Source organism: Pleurodeles waltl, chromosome 11 (genome assembly GCF_031143425.1).
Source record: "Pleurodeles waltl isolate 20211129_DDA chromosome 11, aPleWal1.hap1.20221129, whole genome shotgun sequence".
Taxonomy (NCBI): Eukaryota; Metazoa; Chordata; class Amphibia; order Caudata; family Salamandridae; genus Pleurodeles; species Pleurodeles waltl.
Genome location: NC_090450.1, coordinates 25,433,313 through 25,452,246, shown reverse-complemented (window position 1 = coordinate 25,452,246; position 18,934 = coordinate 25,433,313). Strand labels below are relative to the sequence as shown.

Sequence of the window (18,934 nt, the reverse complement as noted above, 5' to 3'; positions counted from 1 at the left end):
TTTTGTCTCCCCTACTGTAGGGGAGCTGATCAAAGCCACATTCTGAGGCCTCTCAAATTATGCATTAAGTGGCACTTGTACACCCCAAGGAAGAGAGCTAGATGGAGTGTGTGTTTTTTGTCTAGAGACATTAGTAGGGATCAACATCCTCAAAATATCATTTGTCTGTTCCGTGGGTTAACACTTTGTCTAAAGAGACTGGGAGGTGGACAACACATGATAGACAAATACACCCACGACTAACATTGTGGAAAATTCTATTACCTTCTGGTCATCAGTATCACTATCTGAAGGACACCTTTAGGCAGTCCTTTACTACACAGCCAACATAGCAGGCAGACTGAGGAAGGTTGATACTGCTGAACACAAGGAAGCACATACCCAAGAGCAAAGTTACAGTCTTCCTTCCAGTCAACGATACGGCAGATGAAGAGGGTATTTGTGTAGTCATCAGGTCTGGACATAAAGTTTTCAGGACAGTCGGCCAGTGGCACATACATCCTTGGCACACGATGGTCCACTGCGGAAAACATGGCGTACTTTCGGTACAGCTCACTGTTTTTGTCCGCCAGAAGTTTGATGAAGCCGGTGGCCGCTCTGGAATGCTTTTTCTCCAGTATGTACACCACCTACGAAACAGACCAAGAGGGAAAAGCTTAGGAATTAGCATAGAGAAGGTGCACACAGAAAATATATAGTTGCATGCCCTTTACTTCTGTACAGACTACAGGGTCCATGGTAGTCCCATTGCACCGGACATCAAGGTGAGCTTTTTGACGACTCACAGTTAGCTTCATCCTTTAGTTATCTAACAGAGGGAATGACTCAGTCTCAAGAAAAAAAACACAATGGCAAAATGCTACTTAACATCTGACAGCTATACAACATTGTTAGCATCAACATCCAAGCGCTTAGATAAACACACACGAGGGATGGGAGAGGTGCTGTAACATTATAATTAAAGAAAAGGTGGCATAACCTTGCAGCTAGTTACGCCTGCATTAAATGAGCGCCAACTGTTTAAAAAGTACATTTGGAACGGAAGCTAACACAGGGAGAGCCACCCAATTAGCTGATTTACCAAACCGGTAACGAATGTTCTTTGAAATTTGGAGGTTGTCAATTGTTATTTACTTGGGCCTACACATTGACCATAAATTATAAAGGGGACCAAATCTTGAAGTCTAGAACCCTTCTGTTATACCCATGACTGCAAGACTATGTGGTTATTCACTTTTCGCCTTTAGAAACCCCTACAAGATCATGGAATAACCAACTGTAACGTAAAGGGCTACAATTTGGTTTTAATGTTGTAAAGATAATGCTGATTATGTATTCCAGTCTGTAAGGAGGGAGGTGTCAGAGCCAAGGAGCTCACTAGAACCATGACTGAAATTACTGCAGGGCCTGCAGATTTAACTTTTTTGGGACAAACGGTACCCGGTGGCCAAAGGTGCTCCAGATTCGTTGTTGGTGCTTATAAGGGATAGGAAATTGAAACTATTTAGTAGTTTCAATGGCAAGAGGCCCTTGTGCTTAACAATGACCAAGTCTTGCACAGCCAAGGAACAGTCATCTGTCAAATTTAAGGCTGTGATTCTTCCTGACTAGATAGGGTATGGATTCTTATATAGCGCAACAAATCACCCTCTCAAAAGTCTCAGAGCACTTACAGCCTTACAAGAACTGAGCAGGAAAATTTCAACAAGGTAAATTGGAATTAACAGACATTAAAAAGGTACGTTTTAAAGGAGTTTTTGAACCAACTGAAGTCTGAACATGAATGTAAATGTAGTGTCAGCTGGTTCCCATGCTGGGTAGCCAGATATAAAAACGTCTGCCCCCCATCTTTCATGGTGTGAATGCGCCGAGGACATAGCAGGAATTTCCCTCTGGATCTGAAACTGGAAGTGGGGGCATACAGCTGTCATTTGCCCTGCAGGTAGAGGGGCCCACTTCCATAAAGGGATTTACACACCAGACAAAGGAGCGTATGAATGTCCTATTCACTCCAGTTTTCTTTTAATGTTCACTGGAAAGCACCATCCAACCATTACACACTTGGGCAAAATACTACTTCATGAAATTCTGATTTCAAACACTCACTCATTCCATAACCCCATCAGCCAATCTCTCTGTGACCTAGGTATCATACAATGTCAGACAACATCCCTTCAACCTAATTCCTATTATTCAAGACTATTATCAGCAAAACAAAACACTATGCAAATGCCCTGCTTTCACTCTTATATAAAATTCACAAAGATCTTGAACCCTTACTAAACTTCACATCTTTTGACATTTGATAACACACTCAGGACACTGGACTCTGTCAGTTTTGATGACTTGCCCTGCTGCCCTTCGACTAAAGCCATGCTTCACGGCCTGCACCAGTGCTTAGAAAATGTAGCTGTGTGTTTGCAATGCAAAGAACTTAATGACACCTTGAGCATTATGAACTTGCCCTGATCATCCTCAAATTCACACTCACGCCAGCCTTACTAACAGAACCTTACATCTTCTCTAGGTTCTAACCCACAAAGGCATGTCCATGTAATCAAAACCACTCAGTCTCACCCTTGCACACTCATCCCTCCCTCTATGTGCATATCTTTTCCTCACCTTGCCTCTAAGATCTCAGCTGTTAGAAGATAACCGACTGCACCCCAGTCAAGCCCACCTCCTTCAAGATACATTTCTCCTACACTTCCCACTCCCTTTGTCAAAAAGCTTTCTTTCCTCACAACTCTTTCATAGGGTAAATTACCGCTCTCAAATTACCCAACCCTGCATGTGCAACGCCAGACTATAATCCTTCAAAGCATAAAACCACTCCCCCTCTTTTCTCATGAAATATAATTCCTGGCACCTATCCTCAACCAGTGCTTCAGTAGCGGCATCTATTGCAACTGCTTCAAACCTGCCGTAGCCGTGTCCATATTGAAAAATAAAAAACAAACACACTGTAATAGCTAAGTACTCATTCCTACTACCTATGCCATATGCTAAATTTCGCCCTATCGATATTCAATATCTGCGAAATATCGCGCTATCGATTTTCAATATCTGCTAAATATCGCCCTATCGATTTTCAATATCTGCTAAATATCGCCCTATCGATATTCAATATCTGCTAAATATCGCCCTATCATTCTACTTCCATTCCCCTCAAAAAGTCTTAAAAGAACTCACCATTGCTCATGTATGCAGCTTCATAGTCTGTGCTAACCACCATTACCTGGCTTTGATGCTCAAACTCCTCGACCTCTCAGGGGCGCTGGATAATGTCAACCACCAGACTACCCACCTCTGTCAATCTTGGGATCACTGGGGCCACTTAAACAGCCTTCATCCTATCCCTTGTGACATTCCAATTCAGTTTAGAACTTTCTATGATCTCAGTAAATTGCAACTGCATTTACATAGTGTTGCTATCCCAGACGCTGCGCGGAGATGCTCTGCAACGGGAGGCACGCAACTTCGGAACCAAAGATTAAAGTTAAATATTTAGTACATTAGTAATATGTGCTTTCTTTTTAGGTCTCGCATGCGGGAGACATTGTATCCATCAAGGGGCTTGCAGCCCACCCACTGCTTAACATTCACTGGATTCATTATGACTGATTTGCTGCCTTCCAATTGGCCAGCTCATGCTGGCTACACTTTGTCCATGCTCCAGCCGAAAGAAAAAGTAGAGATTGCTTGAGCTTGATTGGTGACCTTCCACTGATTGCGCTGTGACTGAGGCACTACTTTTATTTTGTCTTCTTCCATTACGTCTCTTTTCATTTGTAGCTATGTTTTACTATGCCACGCCCACTTCAAGGGATCCATGTTTTATGGACCTGAATTCAGCAATAGATGATAGACGAGTGAGTGCTGTTGTGTTTGTGGTTTGAGTGGTGGTGTATTTTTTGTACAGGAAGCGTGTGGCAGAGGTGGGTTAAAATGTGTGTTATTTTAGTTTGGTATTCACAGCTGAGTGAATGCATGTAGGAATGTATGGATGGCTGGGTGGTTTTGAATGTGTGGTATTTTGTTCAGATAAACTTAGTATGTGTGTTTTGGTTTTGTAGGGTAATATTATCAGGTATTTTGGTAGTGACTTGGAGTGCAGGATTTCAGAGTAGAGTCTTTGTGTATTGTGAGAGTGGGTAAACAAGAGTTTGGAAAGTTGGTTACAGGTTGAGGTTTGTGTGGTGAAGCGGTATTGTGGAGGGTGGCAAGGGCAAAATTAGGAGTAGGAAGAGGACAGTGGAAGTATTTTGTTTGGAAAGGGTGGTTGTTTTAGATTCAGGGTGTGTGTTTTGTGTATTATTGGTGTATAACCAAAATGTGTTTTTGGCTATGCTGTAGTATACAGTAGTGGTTTGTGTAGGCATGTGTGGGTGCAGGAGTAGAAGGGTAGGAGTGTGTTATACCACTGAGTAGTCTTTGGTGAGTGAGTTGTGGGTGGACTGGCCTTGCCTGTTGGCAGAGTGAAGTGTGTTAGTTGTGAATATGTGTGCATTGCTGTGTTTGGGTCGGTTTCTTGGAGAGTGTGTCTACATTTTGAAACAGACCTTTGGCTGTTCCTGGCCAATACAGTCCCAAACAGGCAATTGCCTTTATCCTCTCCGCCCTTAGGCTGCATGCCTGGGCTGAGACCCTCAGTGGAGGAGGGTATTATAGAAGCTTGACCCTCTCAGCCTCCTAGGCTCAGTTTTCTAATCCACAGCTGTGTCTGGGAGAGCAGGTAGGATGGGGAAATGGAGGCGAGAGGAGGCAGGCATGAAAAACTAGGTCTAGTAACAGTAAAGCTTTGCTAATGGAGGGCAGAACTGCATAAAATTCATAAACTTTTGCAATTAACACAAGCACAGCTGTCACCAAAATCTTGGTCTATAACTCTAAAATGCACTTTGATTACAGTCAAAAGAATACACAGCTTCTGGGCTGATAAGCAGAACTCAAGTAGTCAGCAGGAGTCCACGAGCGGAAAAGGCAAGGAGGCAGAGAGAGTGGGGGGATGGTAACAATCAGAGAGAAATAGAGGCTGTAAAGAGGGACATAGTAGATAGTAACTGGAGGATATGGTGGTGGTGTGAAGATTGACAGTTTGAGATTGCATAGGTAACACGTGCAGAGGAGAGGAAAATGAGATGCATAGTGGAGGATAAAGAGCGAGAAACAGAGCTGTAACTAGGGAAACTCCTCGATTCTGTAGCGCCACCAAGATGCCTGGTCACCAGAAAACTTACCATGGACAAGCTACTGTTCCTGGCCTCCAAAGGCATGAATGGCTCTTCCACAAACTACTTCTCAGAAATTCTGAACCACTACATACCATCTCGCAACCTACGATCGTCAATAAAAACCTCCCAGCTATACTCAAATGTCTGTGCATTTTTGACTGCATCTTTTCAACTGCGGGTTCTCTAAAGAGTAACTAAACTTGGCTCTATACCTCTACTCACAAAATGTAAAGGTGTCCTCAATTAATACATCAGCACACAAAAATGACCTAACCATAACATATCACCACAATATTTCTATTGCACTACTCATCAAATTCCATCCGCTCTGCTATGCACGCACCCAAAATGCTAATATCCTATTGTTCTGTCATAATATTGCCTTGTACAGTTTTTCTGGACAAAATGCACCGCTGTGATGTCAAATATTTACTGCTGTCACCCTTATAAGGTTTAACCACATCTACAAGCTCCTAAGACTTGCATGATATAAGAATGTGGATAGTCCAATTTTTCAGGCTAAGTACGCATCTTCTTAAACAGGCAAGGCTGTGTTAGACAGAGCAGGATGTGGTGGAGGGGTTGGGCGGTGGATTAGGGAGTAAAAGTTGATAACGCACAACATAATCGTACTGATTGGCATCTTTTTTCACATGAAGGGCACTTTCATCTCTCTAACCTTGTTGTACCCCATTGGGAATTGTGTGTTGGTCATTCTCAGTATGTTGCTTTTTATTTCTGACCTACCTTGTAGGACCACCAGGACTGTAGTGCACTGTCTACACTTTTGGATATGGGTTGCTCAGTGGTTATCCATGTCTGGTAGTATCTTTATTTTACTTTTACTTATGTTATAAATACTTTTTCTAATATTCATAGCATATGTGGTGTTATATATTCTTCTGTATCATCTGTTGGTCAATAAGTTCTATACATTTACTTGGTTTACTTGAACTGTGTTGAAATTAATACACACTTCTAAAACATATATTAGTTCTTAAATATAAAAAATGACTGGTTAGGGTATTGGTCTGCAATTAGCAAGGACTAGTTGGGACTGGAGTACTCTTGCAATACCACTACCAAATTGCAATAAGGAAGCAGGAACTCCTTTGTAAGGATTTGAAAAAAACAAGGTGAATGGCTGATTTATTTAATATAGTAATTGATCACAATTCAACAGGAGAAGGTATTATGTCACAGTCTCACAATTTGAAGGCTACCCTGGAATAAGACTGCATACAGGGCCAGGATGTGACAAAGTCCCTATTCCTAGATTCACTTCCTGCCGTCTTTAGCCATTATAGAGACAGTTATGCTTTAGAGATTCTTACAGTTGTCTTTGATGAAACAGAGAGTGGCTGCACAAAGAGGTAGTGTTTGGCTGTCAGCTGTATTTACTTGGGATTGTCAAGTGCAACTCAATGAAACTCAGTGATAGTAAAATTGAGGCTGACATACCTTGGCTGTCTTTTGAAGACACTTGTCAGGAAGCAGGCGAGGGTCAGCTGTCACAGGCATGCTATCACTTGTAGCACCTTGTGTTGCACCATGTGGTTGACTGCTGCCTGCAGAAGAAAATAGGATTTGTAAGTGGTGATGCAAAGCCCTTTCTATTGAAAAAAACATTCCCACCTTAAATGCAGCTTAAAACACCATGGGCCCACTACAAATGGATATAAAATACCAAAATACCTGAAAATGTGTGCTTGAAAGTTGTGTTAGGCGAGGGGCCTGCAACAAAGGCCTAGAGGGAATGGACCCATAATTTAAAAGATACACACATGACATATATTTACAGACAATTAATCTATTTGGAGCTACTCAAATACACAGACCAGCTCATTAAAGAGTTTAGCATAGATCTGACCTCCGTACATACATTGTCCACCCTGTTGGGTGAAACTTTCAGAACAAGCATGTAGTAAGAGATAGAGATGAATAGGTGAATGTCTAGCTGTCACTTCAAGGGACATTCTGTGGTATGATCTCTTGTAACAGGCACAGTGAATTAGTATACATAAGTTGGTAGATAGTGGTTGAGTGGGACAGACAAAAAGAACGGTCCATAGTGGACTCATCAAGGTTAGCTAAGGCAGGTCTTTCTAAAAAATAAAATATATATTTTATTCAATACTAAGACATCTACTGAACTACTGGAGGCTATCAATTATGTTGTGTGCCAATTTCCTATTTAATAAGCACCTAGCCCTGTGGGCTTACAATGCACATCTTATGGGTGGCTTTTTAATGTAAAAATAGGTTTTCCAAACAATAAAGGCACTTTTTAAAAGTTGTCATTGGCTACTGTAGTGCTGTTAAACGCCAATCGAACCAAAGCACAGTAATGCGCCATAAAGCCATATAGTTCTTATATATATATATACATATATATATATATATATATATATATATATATATATATATATATATACACGGGACCTGTGATTAAGGCTACAGCTGAAACACACTAAGGGAAGCAAAAAATTGCTTTCAGCAGTGCACAGGACTGGTCTAAGTGTGCACTTTATATTGGGGTTGTGTGTATGGATATTACGGGTTGCCGGAGGCCAGCTCAGAGCTCTGCATCAATGGTCACCTGACTCTAGTCGCGGTGTGGTTTCAGCTCACAAATGACATTTAACTATGATGCCACTGGTCCTAGTTCAGTGCCAGCTACTGTGACCTTAAAAGAACATTAAATCATCCAGCTACATAAATGCATTTCAGAGTACATGTGTGACATACAACTGTTTAGCAATGATGGAGCATACAGAGTCCTAATGCTGGCAAAACCAGACAGGAAAAATGGGGTGACTATGGCAAAAATGATGCCCTTTCTTACAAGGGTAATATAGCCCCCCGTGATAAAGGCCAGATAATCAGGGATCACTCACAAGTCAGGATAGCATTACCAATAAACACATGGTCGCAAACCAAGTGCTCTGTAGGAGATACTCCTGATTCTACCTTCAGACGATTACCAGGCCAAGCCCTGCACACTGTTCTGCCATAAGTCACCTCTAAGTGGGCGAACAGTGATGTCGGGACGGCCAATGGTCACCCTTCATCCAGATAGGATAGAGGGCCACGGCCTGAGCTCCCCGCCACACTATTTCCTTTTAAATGCATTGCTATTTTTATCGTCTTTCAATAGTAGCAGTCCTCAGGTCTGGGAACAAGAAGATGTGACCCTGTAATAGCAACTCCTTCCTCAACACCCCCTTAGAAATGCTTCACACACCCCTTCTTCACGACGTGCAGCAAGTATGGTTACTTTTTGAAGTCATCCATCTGCAAGTCTCTGTTGGTCAGTTTCCTCTTTCAACTCTTTTATGCGATTATCTCAAGTTCAGGGATCATGTTTCAGCCACTAAAAGTCACAATCAGAGATCATAGGTCATTTTCTCGTGGCCAACACCCTCACATTTCGTCATCTCTGTATATTCTCAATACAGTCTTTCCCATCAACAATGAATCTCAGTGCCCATATCACAAATTCCAAATCATTGCTGATTCAGTCTTTCAGTTTTTGGGCCATCATTTTCCAATTTCTAATCTCTGGCCTCTCACCATGAATTCCCAGCCTGCATTTCAGTGCAAGGTGTTTTAGTACGGTTAAAGAGTGTAGAAATATTTTTTAAAATTGCCGTGAGAAGGGGGGGGGGGGGGGGGGGGGGGGGGGGGGGAGTGAGAGAAATTTCAAGCCTAAAAAATAAAATAAAAAAGGCAAGGCTACAGAGGCAAGTACCCCCGTTTAAAAATAAGAAAATGTGGGCCACAGAAGTGGAAACAGTTCTGGTTCAGGAACCTCAGAAGAGGCACTGCGTTTTCTGGCAGAAGAAAATCAGCACCGCAGAAGGGAGGTGCAAAAGGGAAAAAAAATAGTTAAGGGGGAAGGAGGATGGGGAGGGAGATGGTCCAAGAAAATGGCCCTCACAGCAGGAAACATGCTGACGCAAAGCATGACTCAGGGAGTTTCCCGCAGTGAGATGTCCTAGAACTGCCAATTACAACATGGATGGGGTCTTGGCACTCTGTAACAGAAGAACCATCCGACACACATAATATCAACTTGACACGAATATGTGGACTGGTAATTACTTTAAGGGCACTCACTTCTTATCCATAAATTAAATGTAAGAGGAAGAAGCCTGAAAACTAGGTCTCCTTGTTCCTTAGTAGTTCTTCAAAGCAAATTGTGTTTCTCGTTACTAAAATAAAGTGCTAGGTACTTACTTCTAATAGTTACCGTTGTTAATGCGTTTTTGGCATATCATTTTATCCACTAACACCTTTTTGATGCAATCTGATTTCTGTCCTATATATTCTTCAGTTTATGAGTTAATTTGCCTATGGGGCATGTTTGCTTTAAGGTCACTGTCATCTACAGAACCTATGCTACTTTTGTATTATGTTTGTATCTTAGTTACATTTTTATTACATATGTGCTTCCATTTTTTCCAGTTTTATCTTTTTAACTTTTCTTGATGGTGTCACGATTAGCATAGTCCTGGTTTTTGTAAGCCGCAATATCAGCGATTTCTAAAGGAGTAAACATCTAGAACTGTAAGGGATTGGACCTTCGGAATTTACAAGTTCTTAACAAATTATAGGCAAATTTGGTTCATTCAGCTCTAGCTTGCTTGTGCAGGAGCAAAGAAAGATGTAATTATTCTGTTACAGAAGGCTCTTAGAATCCAGCACGAGAAAAACAGAAACAAGGGAGCAGCTTCTTCCCGGGCCTTTAAAAGTCTTTTGTCCCCGGGTTCCTATTACGACGGAGATGTTGCATAGAACTGACCGAAACGTCTCATTGCTAATACTAAATTTGACAGACCACAGGAAACCACAACAGACCCAGGTAAAGTGTTCTGCAATTGGAAACCAAGGTGCTGCTTGTATCTAAGGGTAGGGCTTTAAGTGGGATTAGAAGAGTGGGGGTGGGACTCTAAAAGAGGCGTGGTCAAAGAAACATTAACAGGAATCCTTCCCCAGAAGCATGGCCTAAAACACAATCTAAAATCCAACTCTTCAAGCAGGGTGCTGCACAACCATTTTGTTGTTGTCTATCAGCAATCTTTCTTTTTTGCATCTAGGCACATACAGCTGTAACGCACATGTGCCTAAAACAAGCCACACCGATTGGCTTTGCCTCTGCAATCTCTCGGTTAAACACCCGAACCCTTATTTTCCCTTAAACATATCTGTCTCAAACCTCATCTCTTCTCTCATGAGCGCCGTCCTTCCACTCTCTCTACTGACTTCCTTGGGTCTCCTTCACTTCACCAATCCCTCCCCCCCCACACACACACACAAACTCAAGGCACCCATTCACCTGTAAACACTGCATTTCCTTTTACTTTCACCCTGTCAATAGTTCTAAAGCTCTGTACCTCCCACACACTTCACAATAACCACTGGAGCCATAGCTCTGTGTGCTCTGCAAGGCAGCCAATAATTGGCAGAGTATGATTTCAGAGCACCCCTATGAAACTCACACTGCCTTCAGCCTCAACTCCAGAGAAGGCCTGGGAGACATTTTAATTACGCTGGAGTAATTTAAGTAATTCTGTGTTAATGTTTGATGCTAAATTGCTGAAATTTGCGCGACTGTGGCAGTTTGTGTAATTATGAGTAATTTGGCACAAAAATCCTACCACAGGAACAACAAACTTAATAAGTACAAGTGGCTGCTGCTGTTCGTTTTCTGCTGCATTTAATTCTATTTTCTTAGCGCAAAATGCATCCGTGGGTCAATTTTGGACCTAAGAATGCATACTGTAGTAAGAAAATAGTGCTAAATGCTGGTTTTCGCCCCCTGCGGATTTCAGAGTAATCTTGCATAATTTTGCTATAACTGTATAAATTACACTACAGCAAATTGCACAAGTTAAGCCCACCACTACTCCAGACTTCTCAACGATGGCTGCTGTAAACACCCACACACAACCTAAACTCTCCCGGACACCAAGAGGAGACTCGGTTAACAGAACACACTCTACAAGGGTAATACTTGACATAAAAAAACTACAGAAACAACATCCTAGAAATAGCAAATGCTCCTAAGGAACGGAAAATTAAGCAAAATGTGATATGTTAAATGACTCTTGTGGGGTCCAATTACAGAGCTTCTCTATCGATGCGTAAGGCAGAGGAAAGAAGGAAAATAAATTACCCAATTGACACAAAATTCATAAACAACTCTTGGAAGAAAATAAGGCTGAACTCTCAAATTAGCATTTTCAACTACCCAAAATTATAGCCAGCAAAAAAGATCATTCTTTCAGTTTAAGAACCCAAGGTAGAAAGAGTGTAAGGCATCAATGGAGAGAACACCAGAAAAGCAAGGACTAAAATAAAATCCTAAGAAAGAAAATAAAAAGGCTTAGGAGGAAACTTACTTATTTTGCATCGCTAACATAAACCTGCAACAACTTAGATCAGGCAAAAAATGCAGGCAGACATTGCCTCCAAATAATGGTTAATAGTGCAAGTACTAAGATTTTTTTCAACCATAGATCAATAACACTGCATAATGTGAACTTTCTGTATGACGGGGATGGGGCAATAGAATGATTTTGTCCGAATCAGGAAAAAAATAACCAAAGTAACAGAATGAGTCATTGGATGGAAGGTGTCTAGCTGCCATCAATGTTTATCACTTCCTCACAAAGATCAGAAGTAGAAAGGGCTAGCCTTTCAAACCCTTTAGCTTAGCTTTGCCAAGTTCAGATGGAATAGATGCTCTTCATCCTGAGACTTGGGATTGTTCTACACTGCCTCTCACTGGTAAAGCGTGCGAAGGTGCACACCTGAGACGCAGATGGCTAAGTTACCATCATTCTCTGGCCCAGTTCAGCCTAATCAAAAGGAGATGAGCATTGTGATAACATGCCTTGTAATTCACTTACTAGATCAAGGAAAAGAGAGAAAAGACAGAATGAAGGTGGTGCATCCACAGCAACACTAGCGTCATTCCTCCCAAGGAAACTTGAGAGCAAATCAGCTTGTGTTTCCTGTTTGCCTTGCTGGTGAAAAGGACTATGGAGGAAGTACATCAAAAAAGGAACAGATCAGTCACTATGCTCTGAACACACTCCTACTCAGGGCTGGTGGAAGACATCAAGCTGATGAAATCTGCTGTTGATTCTGGAGCTTCCAAACAGATGAATAGCTAACAGACGAAAGCCTCGGTCAGTGGTCTAATCATATGCTCTAGAACTTCCTTGCATAAAAGAAGTGAGTCCACCACTCCCTGTTCTTTAAGATAAAATACTATTGTCTGACAGATCATGAACTCAAACCTGCAGAACTTGTGAAGAGATGGGTCTTAGAGCAAGTTTGATAAAACTCAAATTCAAAAGATTGACGTGACTCAAGGACTCAATCGAGGGCTAATGGATATAGCACAACATTGTCCAGATGAGCGCCCCACGCCTTCATTATTGTCTGCCACAGGCATCTGTGGAATAGGAGTCCCGGATAAAAGACCTATAGATTTGCTCACTTCAACCACATTTGGCAAACAGAAAATTATGCAAGGAGGAATTCAAAGAATGTCGTTCAAGATGCCATAATATACATTCCATTGTTAAGTTGTCACTACTGTACTGGCCTCAAGCACACACAAGTGTAAGGTTTAAGAGTAATACAAGGTGCCATGAGGCCAAACAGGAAATTAATTGGCCTTCCTGTCTGATGTGGGGATGCCACTTGGACGGAAACCATAAGACGCATGTTGAACAACCTTTCCCTGTCTGGATAATCATGGAGATGGGAAGCTCTTGGAATCACACCTTCAAACTAGTTGCGCTGACAGGGAGTAAGGTAAGATTTCTTCATGTACAGTAGGAATGACACAGTCTTTAGATAGGTTCTGCTGTGGTGGGCGTGGTGAATTTGACAATGATAAAACTGGTCACTCCGTTTTCTTGGACCCTACAAGGAAAAAAGAGCTAATTTTGCTGAGGCAGCATGGGAGATTATTGCTGGTACACAAACTGGGGACTAGAATCTCTGAAGTATCAATATTGCTTTTAATACTTTCTAGAGGACAAAAACCCAGGAGGGCACAAGCAATCATCCAACTGTTCTAAACAATTAACAGACAAAAATGCTCTCTCTCCAAATAATCTTTGCCCATCAAAGGGCATAACCATAAATTAATTTTATAAAAACACCAGAAAGTCCCAGTTGTACTTATTCAACAGTGTCTTCACAGTGGTGAAAGTAGAACCCATTAAGCAGTCTGAACTATCAGCTGTGTCCAAGACTGTACTCTTTGCCTGCTTAAATGCCACAATGCAATCTTGAATGAGTTCTTCAAACATTGACTATGGACTTCAGGCAAATTAGGTCTCAAAGACGTCACCTTTCACAAGGTGTGGATATCTCGCTATAAAGCATGCAGCCCTGGAGGACCGCAAACCAAGCTGCAATAGGAAAGATCTTGTTTGAAGAGTCCACCTGCTTGCTTCCATATCCAGAGGAACGGAATTAATAAGCACTTGATGATTCCTAGACAAAATGGCCGGGACAACTAATACTTTATGTAGAAGGGTGTGTTTACAAAACTGGTAGGTCCATAGGTGCAGGCCTGTATTTAATAGACTACAACTCAGCTACTTCAAGAGTGTATTGGGGCTTATCCCAGGGATTTATTAAATTAACTTGTAAAGCATCATTACATTACAAAATGTTTCCTGCTGCCTATTTATCTGTGAATACAACAGTAAATGGATGACTAGCTGCCAGTACAAAGTTAATGACCAAGTCTCTGTTGCATCGCTAACCACGGTGTGCACTGTGCCTGTCCTAGGGTTTGTAGGCGGGGGGGGGTTTGGAGACTTCAGAAGATATCCAAATTGTTTCAGGAGATATATCCATATCACTTGCATTTTGTGTTTCCAACATCATATAAGCTTAGAGTGTGCACGCATGTGTTTAAGATTTAGGAAGTAAGTTCAACCTTTGCTATCAACCTAATCAATCACTGGCAACCCATTTAGGCCAATTAGGGAATATAATAGCAATAGAGTCTGTACCAAACAGGTTCTTCATTCACCAAAAGTACTCCTGTCTCCAAGTAGAATTTGGGGATATCAGAGTCTGTGGGGAATAACTCAGCCTTCATACTTGGTGTCTTTATAATGTTCTCAGACGTCTCTGCGAACAGCTTTGTTGGAATAAGATTGAAACCAGAAACAGTGCACATATCTTCAGCACTGCTGAAGCAGAGGTATGGAAACTGTGAGAGGAGTCTTACACATAGCCGTCGGTTTCTAAACCGCCAGCAGAAGTCGGCAATGTACAACCACTGCAGAGGGCCTGATGGCACACCATGAGGGAAAAGGTTGATAATAGCCACATAGCGTTTTGGAAGGCCTGAATGTGTTCCAAGGAAGCCCCTTTGGAGGTAAATTTACCTAAAATAACTCTTCTAGAGCCAGAGGGAACAGAAAATGGCCTTGAGACCTCTTCTGTTTCCTGTGCAGAGACTAAGTAGAATGATTCTCCCTCTTGAGCAGATGGGACTGGTTCTTTGAGCAGGGATAATCATTTGCCCTTCCCCTTGATCTCGTAGGAGACTGACTTCTCCTTAAAGGAAGCCATAAGGAGCTTTGTTTCCGTTTTACAATAGGCCTTAGCGTTCATCTCTGCATATAACTCTTACAAGATGGTATGAATCTTCCCCAAGCACCAGTGGCAATTGCTTGAGGTAAGTAAAGACTTTTACTTCTCTGCAACAGAAAATTTGGGATGCAACATGCTCGCAAAATTGAAATGTAAATGATAGAAGGAGCACAATCTACACAAGCATTGGCAGAGCCAATAGGTCTAAACTTTGGGGTATACTGGCTTTATCAGTGGTTTCATCCATGCAGCACAGCATCCCAATGCTGTGCAGCATGGCTAAAGACTTTTAAAAAATACAAATCGGCCATGTAGGCGCATACTTGGCCAATCGGACATGGGGTACCCTTCCACTGGGCTGTCTGCTATTGATATTTAAATAATACTGTTCCAATTCTGTTCATTTCTGCTCTGGAAAGCAAATGACTTTCACAAGCATTAAAATGATTTCCCATTCCAAGCCATTGCACACATTCTGCCGGGCATGCAATGGCATGGCTTAAACAAGGAGTACGACCCCCCCCCCCTCCAATCCTCCGTTACATACGACTACACCACACCAACAAACTGACGCAGCTGTTTGTTTACCTTTTTAGTTATTGATCCAAGTTGGAATGGTAAACAAAATAATATATATATTTTTAAACAGGTTGGGGAAGCAACCCTGGCATGGACGCAACAGGGGAGAAGCAGTAGGGGGTGCAGATGAGAGGGCAGAAGCAACACAGGGATGAGGAGTGGAAGCAACAGGTGTACAAGTAGGGGCAGTAAAAAACAGGGGCATAGTTCGATAAAGACAACACAGGGAGCAGGTGGGTGGATCAAACAGGTGAAAGGCAGCAATGTGGAGGTGGTGGGGTGAAAGCACACATTCGAGAAGGCAGAGTGGTGAAGTGGGGGAGAAGCACAAAGGTAAGGCAGAGGAGCACAGAATGCGGCTGGGGAAAGAGAAGCAGAAGAGGGAGACAGTTGGAAAACACATGCACTCTGATAGAGTGGGTAAACAAAAACAAAAAAGTAGCATCTGAAAAAGCAAGCAGAAAATGAGACAGTAAGTTATACATTTTCCAGGGGAAGGACAAACAAAAGAAGCAGAAGGAAACCCCACCCAGCTGATGAATAAGAAGAAAACAAATAAGCATGAGGATGAAGATAGTCAATTGTAAGCAATGGGTAGGCTCTAAGCCCAAACAGCCCATGCAATGACTAGTAGGTGAGATCCTCTCAGGGTTGAGCCCCAGATCCAGAATTAATGAAGGTGTGGTGAGACGGGTACTACTGTCTCCTGCCAGGCCCATCACAAGTGGTTCAGGGCACAGGAGAGGGCATTTTGCTTCAGGCTTTGGCCTTTCCAAAGCCCCACACCCTTTCAGGAAAATGTATTTATAAATGTATAATATAATGGAAAGAAAGCCTTACTTAATTATAACAAAGCAGCTAATGTGGCCAGGGCACTAATAGGCACCAGATACCATGTTTCCTCTTTCCCTAAAGCAATTTTATTTTTTTAGTACTCAGAAACAGGTTCACATGGCATCTGTCAAAAAAGTAATTAAGTGTACAGAGAGCTCCTGCATTGACGTTTTGCATCAGGCCTATTGATAAGCCTGTCACCTGCACAGTCTACGACTGATGTTATACTATACTGACATCATATCCGGAGTTTCTGTGGCTCTATATTCAATGTCATCTGTGCCGCATGACACCTGTGACTCTCCACTGCTGAAATAGTTCACAGATCCAGCTTAGAGAGAGTTCATATAATGAACCTTCCAGACCAACAATGGCCACTGAAAAAGTTAACGAGGTAGACGAGCACGGGGAAACTCCTCGCCAGAAAAGCTAACACAGACACTCGGATGTGATGTGGACAGATGACACACAGCAGTGTCACCTAAAGTGAGCATATTTTCTGAGGCAATAGTTGGATAAGTATAAGCTACGACCTATGAAGCAGTACAGAACATTAGACCTTGACAATGAAATGCTGAGTATAAATATTGGATCGGTGTTGAACACTTTGCAATATAAATAGACTTCAATGGAATTTTCGATTGCTTTGAGCGTCAGTTGCGATCACAAGACACAAAGAAAAGAGCGCAGGAAAACCTGTACCAGACCTGCCAACTTCACAAAAAACCTCAGTGTGAAGAGTGGGCAGGGCCTTGGAGGGGGTGTGGCCTTGTTCCGAGAAGCATCTAAGAGGCACTTTTGCCCTCACGCAAGCCCCAAAACCCCACCACAAAAAAAAACAAATAAAAGCTTGCTGAGGCTGCTGCCAATGTCCTGAGGTCTTTTCACACCCGTTAATGGACATCTGCAGTTAAAAACCTCCGACAACGAGCTGGAAACCACTGCTTACTCTGGGTTCCAGCTCGTTTTCCCCACCAGCGTGTGTTATTGGCTCCTCACCGGGAGACGATGTGAGGGGAGCCAATATCGTGTGTCACACAGTGGGAGTTGGCAGGTCTGCTGTAGCACAGCGCTCCCTACCTTCAGCTGGACAAGCAGGGTACCTAGGTTATGGAGTAGATATCAGAGGTGCATTCTAATGAGAGATCACTGGGCGGCCATACAAGGGAGATATGAAACATACTCACAAGGGGCGAGTGAAAGATTAAGGGCCTCTTGTACATAGCAATTTTATGGTTGAAAGGGTCCAACAGGATCCTTTGCGATTGCAAGCGGGCATTTTAAATATACAAAACCCAAATTGCAAATAAATAACATTACAGAACGCCAATTTGGGATGGCGAGTACAGAGTGAATCAATATTTGTATGTGCGCGCGTAAAGGGGCGTCCCTTACAAATAAAGATTCCTCAAGTTATGTTTTAATGTTTTGCAACTAAAATGTAGTCGCAAAACATACATATTTTACCATAAATTCAAAGGAGCTGATTACCGTTTGAAATAGAAGTCATCAAGGGACCCCTTCCTCTTTGTGAATTTAGACAAAAACATTTTAGGAGTAGGAAGAGGTCCAACATTGTCTAGGCCTAAAAAATAAATTAAATATATGTATATACACACACACACACACACATATATATATATATAAATATATATATATATATACACATATATTTACACACACACACACACACTTTTTTTACATTTTTGAAAACGGATTCCATTCAGGAAAATGAGCTGCATTTAAAAACGAAAAACTACTTTATTTAAAGGCAATCAGAGGCATGGTGGTCTTCTGACTCCATTAGGCCACCATGCCGGTGGATTCTACTTGATCGTAGTGGGTCACGCTTTGCAACTTATCACATGCGCATTAATGAAGTAGGTCAAATTACGACCCGCTAGCATTCAGTATTTTACGGACCAACTTATTAACATAGGTTGGTTTGCAAAATACAAATGGAGTTTGTGGAAGTCCATGTATAAACTCTAAACTCTTCTACTGAATCCATTATAATACATCCAAACAAGGAACTGCAAATTACTAAATGGATTTTTGTTGCAATTTATGATTTATTTCGAATATTAGTACATGAGGCCCTAGGAGAGGTATAGTCTCTTTAATAACAAATTACATGCTAGTGCTAAGAAAACTCAGACGGGTGAGGTTAAGCCACTGCAGTAATGATGGAGAGGAGGGTATGTTTACTTAGAAATTGTGATGCAATATAAAGAAAGCATATTTTTCCTGTTACAATTCTCAAAAAGAGAAAATATGCACCCCTACAAAAAATTATCAAGAAGATAAAAAAAAAATAGTCCAATTTAAATCTAAAAAAGCATTTTGTTGGCCCACCAAGGACATAAGGACATATTTAATTTTTTTTAAACAGTAAAGTTGATGACTTTTTAAAAGGTCTTCAAATGTTCTGGAATCCAAAAATTAGGATGAGGGCTCAGTTCAAGACCCAACATCACTGCTGCATAACTTAAAACACAGCGTTGAGATATTGAAAGAGGCAGTAATATCACGAGAGGCCAGTACAGAAATGCACATAGAACAGTAGGTCACTGTGCGAAACAGAAAAACAGCTGAGAAGCGAAGTAATACAATTTTATGCCAAACTTTTCTCTGTGCTTGAAAATCAAATT

The 18,934-nt window shown here is 41.7% G+C and overlaps 1 protein-coding gene across 2 annotated transcripts in view; it reads right to left on the bottom strand.

Moving 5' to 3' along the window:
- Positions 1–18,934, bottom strand: part of DIS3L2 (DIS3 like 3'-5' exoribonuclease 2) — a 714,887-nt gene that overhangs the window by 412,377 nt on the left and 283,576 nt on the right. For both annotated transcript variants that reach the window (XM_069212876.1, XM_069212877.1), the window contains 2 exons: positions 6,696–6,802; positions 382–629 (listed from right to left, as the gene is read on the bottom strand). In XM_069212876.1, coding sequence (XP_069068977.1) covers positions 382–629; positions 6,696–6,802 — 355 coding nt within the window. The remainder of the gene's footprint in view (positions 1–381; positions 630–6,695; positions 6,803–18,934) is intronic.